Consider the following 14,682-nt stretch of genomic DNA (forward strand, 5'->3'; position numbering starts at 1 on the left):
GGGTTGAAGGGTTTAATAATGTAATAAAATGTTTTTGCTAGTTGGTACCTCTGTGACCAAAGCAGTGAGTTATATACCAAGAATGGTGAATATAACATTTAGCAGAAGAGTTATATACTCCACAACAGCTCACTCCTAGCCTTGAGCGTAAGAACATCTTTAACTGAGTACCTGACTCTTATTTCCAACTAGTTGTTAAAGGACGGGGATAACTTTCAATATTTACTCATATAACCAGGCACAGATTGATAAACGAGATCTCAGTTTAAAGTTCTTAGGACAAGAAGTTATGCATACAAATGTCTCTTCCTTTTCCACATCTTTTGCCTTTAGCTACAAAAGCCTATTTTGCTAAATAATGTGAGCTGGTTTTATTGATTTATATAGCACTGTTGTGGTCATTGACTGAGTTCCAAGGGCAGAATCTGTATTGTAGGTCAATCCATCATCGGAAAGGTCCAGCTCCATTTCCAGGTTGTGGGCAGGGTTTGGAGATCGGGGTGTTTGGAGGTCTTCTTGTTGCTGCACTGGGGGGCATTTGAAGGAGATGTTCCCAAAAGCAGCCCCACAGGTTACATAGTCTGTGGAGAGTAATCATGTATGTGGATTCCTCCAGAAGGGAATATAGCAGTATTAAATTGCAATAACAGCACTGGATAAATCTCCGATATCAGTGGAGGGAGATAAAAAAAAAAAGAGGGTGTTACCTTTGATGAATCTCACTGACACCTAATAATACTGGGTTGCTATCTCCAGCATAAACAGATGTTTTGGTAGCCTGTTCGATGAGTTATTTTCCCCAATGTCAGTTTATTCCCAATAATAAAAGAATAGGATAGCCTTGCATCTTGGTGGGGGAGGAATAATAACACCGCGTAGGAATCGGAGATGTTGCTTGTAAAGAAGGCATCCGTGCGACTTTGCAGAACAAATCTCTGAGATCAATGTTAAGGCGAACAGGCCCGGTATTTCCAGAAGCTGAGTTACAGTCAGCACAAGAGGGCATTTATAGCATGAATAGCTCTTTATTAGCTGGTATGTGTTTCACTTTGTCATTTTTCAGAATTGCTACAATCCTGCAGTCTGAAAACCTTGGATCTGTGTTTTCATTGGCAAACTGATCGGGAAGGAAGCCAAAATATTTGTTACAGCCAAAATAAATCCAATAGCCAAGATAAACTATTTTAGCCCTGTGATCCTGATGCTTTCTCTGAAATGTACTGGGTCATGGGAAGTTTCGTTTGGCCTCCTTTAATAACTCTGCCCAAGCAGAGCTCTGGCAGACACCGGGAGTGCTTTCATAGGGTTAGAAAGAGTATCTTTTCCAAACGGGCAGAAAATATCTCTTAAACTAAGAAAGTCTCCAAGGGGGTGGATCAAAGGTAAGAAGTGGTCTTCTTGTGGGGGCTAAAACATCAACTGAATGACAAAGCCACTTTGGCAGTAAGGTGGGTGAGCTCGGGGCTTCAGGGCCCCATCAGAAGGTGGCCCCTCAAAGCCAATTGTCTCACCTGTCCACTCCAAAGATTGTTCCAGGTGGAAACATTAACTCTCATGGCTTTTCTGGGTTTGTTCAGAAGGTTTTGTCCACTGGATTCTCCCTGTAGCTACTAACATTACACGTTCCTACCTCTTTTTGTCCTTTTTTTCCCAGCTGTTTCTAATGAGTTGTACAGTTAATTTCCTTTTTATCTATCCTTGGAATGGGGCAACAGAGCTGTTGGTCAGAAAGACCTTTTAAAATTATTTTCTTTTAATTTAGTTAATCCTCTGCCCCTGTTTTCATTACCCTAGTGTGCAGCTTTCTATGCAGAATTAACAGCGTGGCTATACTGATTAGTGCTGGTCCCAAATTTTCTGAGGAAATGGCTTTGGGTCCGCAAACACAGCTTGTCAAAACAATTTTTTGCAGAAGCATGGCTGTTTCAGCTATGTTCCGACAAAATGGAGATTTGATGCCTTGACAGCTCGGCCGCCCTAGAGCTTGAACTTCAAGGCAGGGCAGATGTGAGCATCCCCATGCGTGGACCATGGGCCTGCTGCATGCCAGGCTGGGCTTCGGGGTGCGCCCAGCTCACTCTTTTGAGTGTATCTCATTAAGAAACGTTACCGAGAGACTCTCTCATACCACAATTACTCAGCCTAGCAGTGAGCTGCTCCCTCAGCTGTTAGATGAGGACAGAAGGGCTCAGCCTGCGTACAATTCTTCTGTTGGGGCCCCCAACATAAGAAGGACGTGGACCTGTTGGCCATGAAGATGATCAGAGGGCTGGAGCACCTATGCTATGAAGACAGGCTGAGAGAGTTGGGGTTGTTCAGCCTGGAGAAGAGAAGGCTCCGGAGAGACCTTAGAGGCCCTTCTAGTAACTAAAGGGGCTACAGGAAAAATGAGAAGGGACTCTATCAAGGAGTGGAGAGATAGGACGCGAGGGGTCACGGTTTTAAACTGGAAGAGGGGAGATTTATATTAGATATCAGGAAGAAATTTTTCACTATGAGGATGGTGAGCCCCTGGCCCAGGTTGCCCAGAGAAGCTGTGGCTGCCCCATCCCTGGAGGTGTTTAAGGCCAGGTTGGATGGGGCTTGGAGCAACCTGGGCTGGTGGGAGGTGTCCCTGCCCATGGCAGGGGGGGTGGAACGAGATGACCTTAAGGTCCCTTCCAACAATAACCATTCTATGATTCTATAATGTTCAGGGACCCTATGCTAAAATTCTCCTTGCAGTGGCCTCCCGCAGGTGCAGCAGCTGTTGTAGGGGGGAGACTTTTAACCTTTTTATTAATGTTCCCCATTTATTTGATGCTTTCGGGTCACTACATTACCATTCCAGATCATTTCCACAACCTCTTAACGTGTTTGTGTGCGTGATGCTCATGGGATTGTGGTTCCTTCTTGTTTGTTCAAGCCTTTATGCTCCCCGGGGATCTTTCTGCCAGCAGGTGAATTGGGAACATCAATGAAAAGACACTAAAAGTGAGAGCAGGCCACTCTGGGCTGGGGAATCGGGCGTCGTATCCCTTGCTTCTGCTCAGGTCCATCGAACCCACATGAAAGCATCGTGCCTTAGGTAGAAATCAGATTTGTGGTGCAGAGGCCTGTCTACCCTTGAGTAACATGGACCAAAACCATTGTCGAAATAGGGTTCTGTTGTAGACTGAAATTTAGTATTTATATCTATTAGGAAGCAATCAAGAGTTCGATATGAAAAGCTAAAATTGAGGACTGATTTCATTACATATTGAATAGTGTGATTGATACTTATAAGATTCTTGTGCCTCTGTTGCATGATTTTGTACTATATCAGCCAGACAGCAACGCATCTTTTTCAGATGTCAGGTGTAACAGCGCTTCACTGGGGTGAAGGTTTTGGAGAAAGAAAAGGAGGACTATGCAGTTTGCTGCTAATGAGAACTTGTTCTTGGTAGCGGTAGTGAAGAGGAACCATTTCCTTCTAAGCTGTCTGCAACAGGAATGGTGGCTGGTGCGGGTAATGGCGTGGCTAGCTAGAAATCAACAGTGGCTGAGCTAGTTGTGGTCTGAATGAGAACCTGTTCACCCTGTACATTGCTTGAATGCTCACTATAGTAATTTCTGACCTATTTTTTTCCATGGTGACTACCACTGGATTTTTTTCTGTATGCTTTGCATTAGTCATTTTACTGTAAGAACATTGCACTTTAAAGGGTATGGTTTTAGTGATAAGATTTCATCTAAATACACTGGATGGGTAAAACTGCGTTCCTTATATGGCTATAACACTTCAACATGACTAAATCATTAGGAGGTTTATTTTATTTTTCTCCTTTATTTGAGCAGAATGTTTATTTGAACTGCCTTCTATCTTGCTACGACTGGCTTCTTGCACATTCATCTTTTCAACATTGCAGAATAGTAGCTTTATGTGCTAAATAGCTAATTAACACAAATAATGAAGGGATCAGGAAAGCAAACTCAAAATTTTGGTTTGTATGAAATGGTATTAGGAAACCTTGATTTCTGACTCCTTAATAAACTACGTTGAAACTGTTCAGAAGTAGCTTTTGGATGTAAAGTCATAGCTGTCTTGGTGCTGTAGGAATGACAAGAAAATACAGTGTTTAAATCAAAATAATATTCTTATTCCAAGAACTGTACTTAAAGATCTTTATAGGACACGTGGCTAGAATATTACGTAAGCATTTTCAGTATTATTAATGTTAATTATTTTAAATATGCATGTCTTCCTACACTGCAAGAAAAGTTCTATGAGAGCACGTTATCTGAGATATAATTTGTGATAAATGATCCCTGTTTTACTGATGAAGCTGACAACAGAACTATTCCTAAACTGAGTGCAAGGCTTAAGAATATTTAAAATATTCAGTATACTGAATAAAAAGCTTGACTCTAGCTGATCTCTGAGGTTATGACTATGTTGTAGTCAGTATACTGCTAAAAAGGGCCATGTTAGGTCATATATAGTGTTTGTCAGTAAACCTAACTCACAATTTGTGGTGTGTTATATTTTTTTGTTTACTTGTACATACTGTCCTATTGTCAATGACTTCCAAAATACCTATTAATAGCCATTATCCCACTGTGGGCTTTTTTCTGTAATAACCACTTCGGCAGTGTTTGAACTACTGCTTCAGTGCCAACAGGTTTTTGTAATTTGAGCAAAAGGACAGCTTCTGAAGGACAAAATACGGTCCCACTCTGGGGCTAGCCAGTAGAGGGAGATGCAGTCCTACACACTTTGTCGATACGCATCATGTGCAGGGAAGGAGTAGGCATGAAGGAGTCCAAAGTCGTTGTGGAGTAACTTTTCCTGCTCTGCTGACTGCTAAGAAATTGTGGAGAAGCAGCACTCCCTCGTTATTTCTCTTTGGTCATGCGTTGTTCCTCTCCCTAACAAAATTATAGAGGAAGATGCAAAATTGATTGCTTATTCTAGTCCTTATTTCTGTGTTTTTCATTGAAATAGATTCTGAGAAGGATTTATGGATTTAAACCAAAACTGGTGTATGTAAAACCCTGTCAGACAGCTGCCTGATTCTGGTGGAACTTCAGCTTGCTCCAGGCTGGCAGCCTGGTGGGGATGATTGTTGTCCTCTCTTAAGTAACACATTTCCACCCACATTTCACTGGGATCCAGAGTGGCCTTTGCACACCTGGAAGGATTTGACCTCTTGCGTGTTTTCCAGTCTTGTCTACCTCATTTTCACAGGTTGTGGTCTCCGGTCACCTCTCCCAGAATGGGCCGTTCATTTTATGTTAGCGAATGACTGGGTACATTTCAGAAACCAGCTGGGAATTGCAACCCCGGGGCTTAGTCCTTCCTCCTTCCAAATGCCGTAATGGCTGTGCTGTGATTTACTCTCCTTTGTAGGGGTGAACCTTCCAGCGTAGTGACCCGTTTGGGTTTCACTGCCCACTGGCCCAGCTCCAGTAAGGAGAGCGTCCTTTCCCATCCTCTGGAGAGCATTGGTCTGGCATTAGGGTTAGGTTAGTCTGGTTGTCCAATGACTACTTCCGTGCAATGAGTAACGTGGATTTTAATCCCCTCAGAAAGAGAAGGGAGCAATTTTTTTTTAATTACCCTTTTGTGCTGCTCACTTTTAATCTGGATATGCTGGACGTAGATTTGGGCTAGAGAAGATTTGCCATAGACCCCAGACTTGACATCTGCTGTGGCCTGATTCCTGCGTACAGGCAGCGCTCACAGCTCTGAGTTGAGCCTTGTAAATCATACAACTGAAGATTAACTCGATGGTCTCACCAGATTGAACTAAACCTGCACACAATTAAAGATATATTTGGGGGGAAATGTCAGAAATGACAATAAATATAGTTAAGCAAGATTGCATCTTAAATATAATTAAGCTTTTGCTGGTCAGCTGGTCACAAGGGGAAAAATTCTTCTAATCCTAACAAGTACTACTGCTGTAACGATGCCCTCACGTCTCCTAGCAAAGTCATTGAAGAGTCACTGCCCAAATTCCTCTGTGAAATCTGGGGAGGATCTGTTCTAGTCTCTTCCCATGAGTTCTCTCAGGTCTTGCTATCTTCTTGTACGTGTTTTAATTACCTGGCTTCTTTGAAGCCTGCTTTGAGGGCTGTTAATATTTAATATTGGCATTTGAAGTTTCTCATTGCCATAGCCAGAGCTCTCCTTCGAGATACAGTGCTCCATTCATTTCTGAAGGGCCATTCAGCTCCAAGATAGATGAAGAGGAATAAGTAAAGCTTTAACCTGTTCTTTCTTCTCATAAACAGCCCAAGGAAAGGGAGAGAAACTGAGACAAGCAAGAAGAACGTGAAATAATATTTGTATTTAATATAAAAATATCAATATAATCTTAGTGTACTAACTCTAGCTTTGGAAGGTCCGTTACCTTAAATGGATGCTTTTCAGTGCCTAATCCGTGTCATCGTCTTGGATGGGCTGACTAGCTTTGTAAAAGAGGTTTTAATGACGGTGGAGCAAGCCTCTTCCTCAAGAAGAAGGTGAGTTTTAAGCTTAAGGTGCATTTGGCAGAAAGGTTGAGCAAGAGTTGGAAAGAGGATCATAGACTAGAAGAGTCTCCTCTGAAACAGGAATGGATGCATTCATGTGAGAGATGCTTTCTTTCAGTCTAATACTCTTTTCTGACATACTGACAGTTTCTTTTCAACTGCGTCTATCTAAGACTGCGAATTCCACAGGAAACTGGTTTCCTCAGAAGCCCGATAAGAAGCCGGTGGCCTGGAGGCAGCAGATGTGGGGGCATGTGTGAGATTTCACCTCTAGTGGGTGGCTGCTGCCCTAGTTGCCCTTACAGGCTATACTGTCCTCGGAATTCCTTCCCTTAGCAAATGCAAGTTTTCTAGTAACAAGCCTGCAGACCTCCTGAAAGGGAGACCCAGCTGAGAAGACATGTATAAATAAATTTAGCAGCAATGACCAAAGATTGGTATCTGATGGCTGCTGAATGACTTACTTGCTGGGCAGTCTTTAAAACATCTCCAAATAGACAAGTATTGATTTCACAGAAGCCCCTTCTTTCTGTAGATGTCTTTTTTTTTTTCCCCAGAAAAAGGTCTGAGGATTAAGTAGTTAACAGGGGTGAACTTCTTTTGCTTCTAAACTGGTTTGGACAGTGTGAATAAGCAGCTACCATTCACTTTGTTAGTGCTTTAGAGGTTTCTCCAAGGGAACTATGAAACTAAAATATAGTAATTAAGTTTTGCATAATCTCATTTTGCCTGTTTTACGTGTTAGTGGCACAAGTATCTCTTTCTTCCCAGCAGTGATTAGAGGATTTTTGAGACTGCAAGTAATTTATTTTTTTCTGGGTTTACTCCATGTTTGTCTTTGAGCATCTTCAAAACAATTCATAGTTCATTCATTAGTTTTTAAATTGCAAATAGTTACTGTTTCTTAGTTAAGGTGTAGTAATTTATATATTATAGACTGCCCTAAATAGAAAATTAAATTTTAAATGAAATGAGCAGTAGGTTTGTGCTTCTATGAACCTGAAAGGTAATATTTGGTCTAATGTTAGGGATTTGGGCATTGTATTACCAGTCCCAACCCAAAAGCTCAGGACCTCATCCTGTTCCTGAATGCCTTTGTTGAAATTCACGTGGATCAAGAATGGAATTTAAACCAGCCACAGACTGGGTATGCGTTCAACCCTTTGGTTAGAGAGATGAATTACTGTGCTGATGTGGTGGGCGTTATAGTGGAGAGCGGTCAGGCAAGAGTAATGGATGGAAGGACTCGGGGGGGAAAACGCGGGGAAAGATCACATGGTCTAATTCCAATGTCATGACAGAAAATGAAGACCAAATTCATACTAGCCTGAGAGGTTTGGGGTTGTCATCATCTTGCCGTTAGGCTAACATTTCTCTTTAAGTCAGATTTAGAACAAATTCCTGGTTGCAATAACAAGTTTGTTTTGATCACATTTATCGTATTTCAGAAACAGCAGAGGAGAATTTTCTGCTGTTGGTGGTTTTTAGCAACTGGCAAAGTTAGAGTCCTTCTTTGATACTCAAAGCTTGTTAAGCCTCTTGATCTCATTTAACTGACTGTAATGACGAGGCAGGTGAAGACTAGTGAAAATAAACATTTAAAGGAAAACATTAAGGATAACGGTATTATTGCTGCAGCTAAAAGAGACCGCTTTTGAGTGTCAAAGTGGATGGTGGTGCAAGGAATAATCCAAAAGCTGTAATTCCTACAAGCCTTTTGTGTCTTCAAGTTTCAAGCACTTGGGTTGCTGGGCAAGTCTTCTGCCAGAAGGCACCTGGGCAGCTATTTCCAAACGAACCTTGAATCAAAAGCCCCGAGAAGAAGGCAGGAGCACCTGGGCTGCCAGAGTCAGCTCCGGTTTTGGGGCACGTTGCTGCTCTGCTGCCTGTGGGTTTGGGATTACGGAGCCATGCGATGCTGAGCAGATGGGGGTAGGCTTGCTCGGTCTGCTGTGCGCTGCTGACTTACCTGCTGCTCCTTCTCTTCCTTAATACTTATGTAAAGAATGCCCGTCCCTTGGCTATCTATTTGCAAAATTGGAAAATTCATATTCATACATTAAGGAGTGAAATGAATATATATGAAGTGGTAGAGTTGTCAGACCATAAAAGTAGGTGTGCTGTTGGCTGGCTGCGTACATGGGTAAGCAGGGAGTGCGGACAGAAGTTAAGTGACTCAGACCGCTGGATTTGACTGATCCCTGGCATAACCCGTTCCCGTTTCCTCTGCGTGCCTTTGAGGAAAGGGAAATATATCACTTCAGCATCAGAAATATCCTAAAAATATTGCACTTGGAAGGACTTATTACAGCATTCAGAATTTAGAGGCATGGAAAGGGTGTATTTGGCTAAAGAAAAAAGAAGCTTAAAGGTCCAGGTTGTCCAGGGAACTCCAAAGCAAATTACTTTATGCCTGTAATATGGGGCAGGGAGCCACTTTCTTGTAGAAAAAAAGTGTCACCTAGAAAGTGGGTTGTAATTTCCACTTGTGTGTTAGAAGTGCATAATACTGCTCTTGTTTAACCTGAGTCTTTTCATATTAAAAGTAGTTTGTTTGATTTTGTTTCCTTGCTGATGAAGAGTGAAACTATGGAGATGAGTATTAAGCATTAATTCCTGAAAAGATTAGAAACTCCCTTTAACCAACGTCAACACCATCTCATTGTCCATTCATTTACTATTATGATGTTCAACTTCATTAAAGGCAGTCATTCCCCATTGACTGTTGGTAGCATCCCTAAAGCAGCTGAGCTATTAAATTTTTTGAACATGTAGAGTTTACGCATCTGTATAAAAGTCGCAGGGTCTGGATACTACGCTTTTTCCCCAGATAGTATATTTAAACTTGTTCTTATTTTGGGGCAGGTAGAAAAATACGTTGAAGTGCTTGTTTTGCACTGAATGTGCAAAAGAGTTGCTATGACTTGTGAATCTAGCAAGGCATCCAGTACAAATCTGTCATGTATTTTAATAAGAAAAGGCAAAAAAATCACACCTAACCGATCACTGGTGTAACGCACTTGTTTGGACTGCAGTGGGTCATTGTACAGGAGAGGTTAGTATACTGGCATTCCATATCGTGTAGCTGTATGATAGGGCAATAAATCCAAATAGCATTAAGTACTGTTAGAATTACACGCATGCAGGATAATATTTCCTGGTTTTATTCCTCCCTGAGGAAGATGGTCTTTACAAGAAAAATATGCCTTTGTGATATTCTCCTTTATGGCAAAGCAAAAATCAGCAACAATAATAAAGTTGTATTCATAAAGGCAAGATGGCTTCTGACAGCCAAGGCAGTTTTAAGTTTGATGATACCAAACTGAGTGAGGAAATGGACAATTCGGAACGGAGAACCACCCTGCAGGAAGACCTGGATAGGCTGGAAGAGTGGGCTAACAAGAACATTATGAAGTTCAACAAGGACAAGTGTAAGGTCTCGCACCTGGGAAAGCATAACCCAGGAGGGCAGCACAGCCTGGGGTCTGCCTGGCTGGGGAGCAGCACTGTGGGAAGGGACCTGGGGGTCCTGGTGGACAACAAGCTCAATATGAGTGAACAGTGTGCTGCTGTGGCTAAGAAAGCCAACAGGATGCTGGGTTGTGTCAACAAGGGCATCGCCAACAGAGTTGAAGTCAATATCCCACTCTACTCAGTGTTTGTCAGGCCACACCTGGAATGCTGTGTTCAGGTTTGGCCCCTGCTATATAAAAAAAAAAGATGTGGACAGGCTGGAGAGGGTCCAGAGAAGGGCCCCCAAGATGAGCCTGGGAAGCCTGCTGCGTGAGGAAAGGCCACGAGAATGGGGTTTGTTCAGCCTTGAGAAAAGAAGTCTATGGGGAGACCTTATCACCACGTTCCAGTATTTGAAGAATGGCTATAAAGAAGATGGAGACTCCCTTTTTACAACGAGTCACATGGAAAAGACAAGGGATAATGGGTACAAGTTACTCCTGGAGAGATTCTGATTGGGCGGAAGAGGAAAATTTTTCCCAATGAGAACAATTAGCCATTGGAATAATCTCCCCAGGATAATGGTGGATTCCCCAATATTGGACACTTCTAAGATTGAGCAGGACAGGGTGCTGTGCCGTCTTGTCTAGGCTGTGGTTTTGTCAAGAAACTCTTGGACCAGATCATCCCTGAGGTCCCTTCCAACCTGGTGTTCTGTGATTCTGTGATTAAGTTTGAAGTGATGGAGGAGGTTCCAGAGAAGGGCCCCCAAGATGAGCCTGGGAAGCCTGCTGTGTGAGGAAAGGTCATGAGAATGGGGTTTGTTCAGCCTTGAGAAAAGAAGTCTATGGGGAGACCTTATCACCACGTTCCAGTATTTGAAGAATGGCTATAAAGAAGATGGAGACTCCCTTTTTACAACGAGTCACATGGAAAAGACAAGGGATAATGGGTACAAGTTACTCCTGGAGAGATTCTGATTGGGCGGAAGAGGAAAATTTTTCCCAATGAGAACAATTAGCCATTGGAATAATCTCCCCAGGATAATGGTGGATTCCCCAATATTGGACACTTCTAAGATTGAGCAGGACAGGGTGCTGTGCCGTCTTGTCTAGGCTGTGGTTTTGTCAAGAAACTCTTGGACCAGATCATCCCTGAGGTCCCTTCCAACCTGGTGTTCTGTGATTCTGTGATTAAGTTTGAAGTGATGGAGGGGAGGGAAAAGCAATCAATGGCTGGAGGTTGGTGGCACCAGTAACTTTTAATCTCCTCCAGACTAATGAATAGATAGTAGAGAATATTTTTTTTCATTTATTTTTAAATTTTTATTGTGTTTTTTTTCTCTACAAAATTTAGAAGATGGTACCTCCCCTTCATCTTTCACCTCAGTGTTGCAGGCAGGACTTTAGGCATCATTGCTTTTGGCATCTTTTTTGAATTAAACATTCCCAGGTAGAGGATGTTGCGTGTAATAAAAATAAGACATAAAGCTTTCAATCTGTGATTACACAAACTTGTTTCAAAATACAAAAATATATCTTGCCTTGTTCTGGCATGTAAGAAACTTGTCCTATAGTGGGTAAAAGTCGTTGTCGATGTCTGTGCTTTTTTTATGGGGTCTTGGTTAGAAAAACTCACGATCATCTTGTCAAAGATGCCAAAGGCATCCAGCTTCTGTTGGCTTATGTAAGATTTATGAGTGCTTAAAACCACTGAAAATCCGACTGTTAGTTTTCAGTTTGATGCAACTGTAGGATTATTTTAATCTATGAGATTGCTGAGCTGCTGCGTAGAGGATGGAATCTGTCGATGTTAGCAAAGAGGCTTTCCCTTGATTTCGACATGGCTAACTCTTACGAGTAATATGTTTCATTTCACGTATTCTGGGTAATGAATATGGAGAACAATCTATTTAACTGTAGTTGATCTTTTTTTATCAAAGAACTAGTCATATGCCAGAAATCTGACAGCAAAGCCAAAAGCTGCGTTTTCCAGTATGTGTACAACGGGTATTCATATAGAAACATGTTTCATGTGCAGACAAGTATCTGCAATAAACCAATTAGCATATGTACATTAGATGTTTTTGCAAAATGCTGTTTGGGTGTTTGTATAACAATATGGTCTTAAGCTCCACTTTTCTTTTTATTTCTTTTATTTTAGTAGCTTAAGGAAAAAAAAAAAATTCTTCCACGATAAAATATTTATAAGCTATGTGAAACACAAGTTAGAACGCAAGACCTAAGGCGAATTCCACGTGAGTTACAGTGCAACTGCCCCTCTTGCTTTTTACAGTCTTTGTTTATGGGTTTGGAGACTCGTGTCCCCGCAGATTTGCTGAACGGAGAATGCTCTTGTGCCTGACCTGAGTGGCTTAGCAACCTCTTTGTTAGACTCCCCAGGGAAACTCCTCAGTTGTTCCTGGGAAGGCCCCGTACAGCTTTATACATGTCACTGAAATGCTGAGCAGCAGATCGTGCGAGGCTTCTTGACTCTTTACTGTCCCGTTTTTCTAAAAGTAGTAATCAAATTTGACTTGGGCTAAAGTCCCTCTGTTGCAGTAGCGTCTCGCCGGCAGAGGCATTGCTGGCCGCGGCGAGGAGCATCTGCCCTTCTTGCTGCGGATGAGGGTGTCTCACTGCCGGGGAAAAAGCTCTCTGACTTGCTGAGAACAAGGAAGGTGTCCCGTGTTTCTGGATATTATTCCATGGGCTGCTGTGGATTCACTAGGAGTGGCTAAAGGATTAAGAGGACACAGTCTTGTCAGCTCCTGACTCGGTGAGGTATGTTACGTGTCCAACGGTATGCCAGAGGCGACAGCCGTACTGCTGGAGTTGTTAGAGTTATTTCAGTCTCAGGTGTGTGGAAATTGTGTTTACACAACTGTCAGTGCTGCTCATGTAGATGTACCTGGGCTGAGGAACTGCTGGTGGTAGCACAGAACTCGCTCCATGCCAACGTCCTGGGAGGTGAACGGGACTTGCCTTTCTAGTGTAAAGCTAACTTGCGTGTATCTGTAGTCAGAAATACTTTAAGAAATGAAGCTAAATCAAGAGAAAAATCCTCCTGTTTTCTTTTGACACTTTTAACTTTTTTTCCTATTGCTATAATGAAAGGCCACAAAATACTTTAAAACATTGTTGAGATATCATTGTAGGGCAGCTTGTTGAGGCGCTATTAAAGAGGGGAAGACTGGAGTAACTTCTTAATTTCAGTATTCCTATACTTAAATATTTTTTTCATAAACTGAACCAAAGTGACAGGTAGTTGTACAGTTTTTAAAGCTTTCTTTTCTTGGTTGCCACCACATCCTGAAGTTAGATTACATGATGGCTGTTGCTGGCTGCGGGGGTACAGACTTCAGCAAAACTGCGGGATGACACAGCCTGCCTTTTCGTGAGGAGTTGTCCCTGGCGATCAACAACATCTATCTGTTCTTGTCCACCCAGTGCCATCTCTCTTCACTTTATGATTCATTTTTCATTTGTCTGAACTGGAAAGTAAGAAATGTGCTATCTTGGCAACTTGTGAAGTATCATATATATACACCTGGCACTGCTTAATGTCTAGGAATAGTAACATGCGGATGTCTGCAGGTCGCAGTTGCGGACAGAATACAATGTAGGAGCCAAAACAAGCTTGAAAAAAACTTTTTGTTCATGCCGCAACTTTGATTTCTTACAATAAACCTTGGGATACTCGTTATTCATGGACCATTAACAAAACCTAGGATGAATTCAATGTGATTTTTTGCAGTTAACTTGTAAAAGGGTTGAGATTTCCATCGTGTTGTTTTAACACACACAAAATAGTTCGGGGTGGTATAAACCATGCATTTTTTTTGGATGGGAAGGGATAATTAATGATAGCATTTGCAAATATTAAATGACTTCCATCTAGTCATCCTTAATGAAACGTAAGCATTCTTCCTTTGTCACAAGTATGTTGGAATTCAGTTCTTAATGATGAGAGAGAGTGCAAGATGTAATGGAGAAAAATGAGAGGCAAAACATATCTCCCATCTAACCAAGAATAAAGTTTTCCTTGCTTCATAGTCTAAGTAATAGTCTTCACTTAAAAGTGAGGCAATTGCAATATACAGTTAGAAACATGCAGAAGATATTAGCTACAATAATATCTAAAAGTTTTATTGCTTTACTAAACGTGACATTTGGTTTTCTTGTTTTAAAAGGTATATGACGGATGGTGGTCTGGGCCTCTATACGCGCAGGCTGAACCGGCTGCCCGATGGCATGGCTGCAGTGCGGGAGACGATGCAGCGTAATACCTCACTGGGACTGGGAGATGCTGACAGGTAAGGGCTCGTCCCCCAAATGTCTCTAAGATTAAATAGCCTTGGGAATTTAGATACTGACTAGGTGGATATACGCTTCTCCAGAGTACTTTAGGTTAAACATTCACAGAGGTGTCAGGATAAATGCTGACTTTGTCTTCTGATTGCTTTGCCAAAATCTCACCTGGGATTTTGTGGACAGGACGCAACACAAGAAAATATAAAACTTCTATTTTAATAGTGTTTCAAATTAAAAAAGACCTAATTCTCTTCTCATTTCCACTGATTCTTCCAAGTCCAGTGATTTGGTTTGAAAGGTCAAGGCCAAAGATCAAGAATTAAGTGACTAAAAATCCACAGTTTATGGGAGTGCGATCATAAAGGAAGCCAGGGAGATGAACAGTAATGAGACTTCTGTTCTGTCAGAGTTGAGATAAATG

General features: G+C 41.9%; 1 protein-coding gene across 4 annotated transcripts in view; it reads left to right on the plus strand.

The window, feature by feature from the left end:
* The window catches only part of NAV2 (neuron navigator 2), a 429,065-nt gene that overhangs the window by 325,706 nt on the left and 88,677 nt on the right, over positions 1 to 14,682 (plus strand). For all 4 annotated transcript variants that reach the window (XM_009886259.1, XM_009886256.1, XM_009886257.1 and 1 more), the window contains one exon: positions 14,141 to 14,263. In XM_009886259.1, coding sequence (XP_009884561.1) covers positions 14,141 to 14,263 — 123 coding nt within the window. The remainder of the gene's footprint in view (positions 1 to 14,140; positions 14,264 to 14,682) is intronic.

Source organism: Charadrius vociferus, unplaced genomic scaffold (genome assembly GCF_000708025.1).
Source record: "Charadrius vociferus isolate BGI_N301 unplaced genomic scaffold, ASM70802v2 scaffold115, whole genome shotgun sequence".
NCBI classification, from domain to species: domain Eukaryota; kingdom Metazoa; phylum Chordata; class Aves; order Charadriiformes; family Charadriidae; genus Charadrius; species Charadrius vociferus.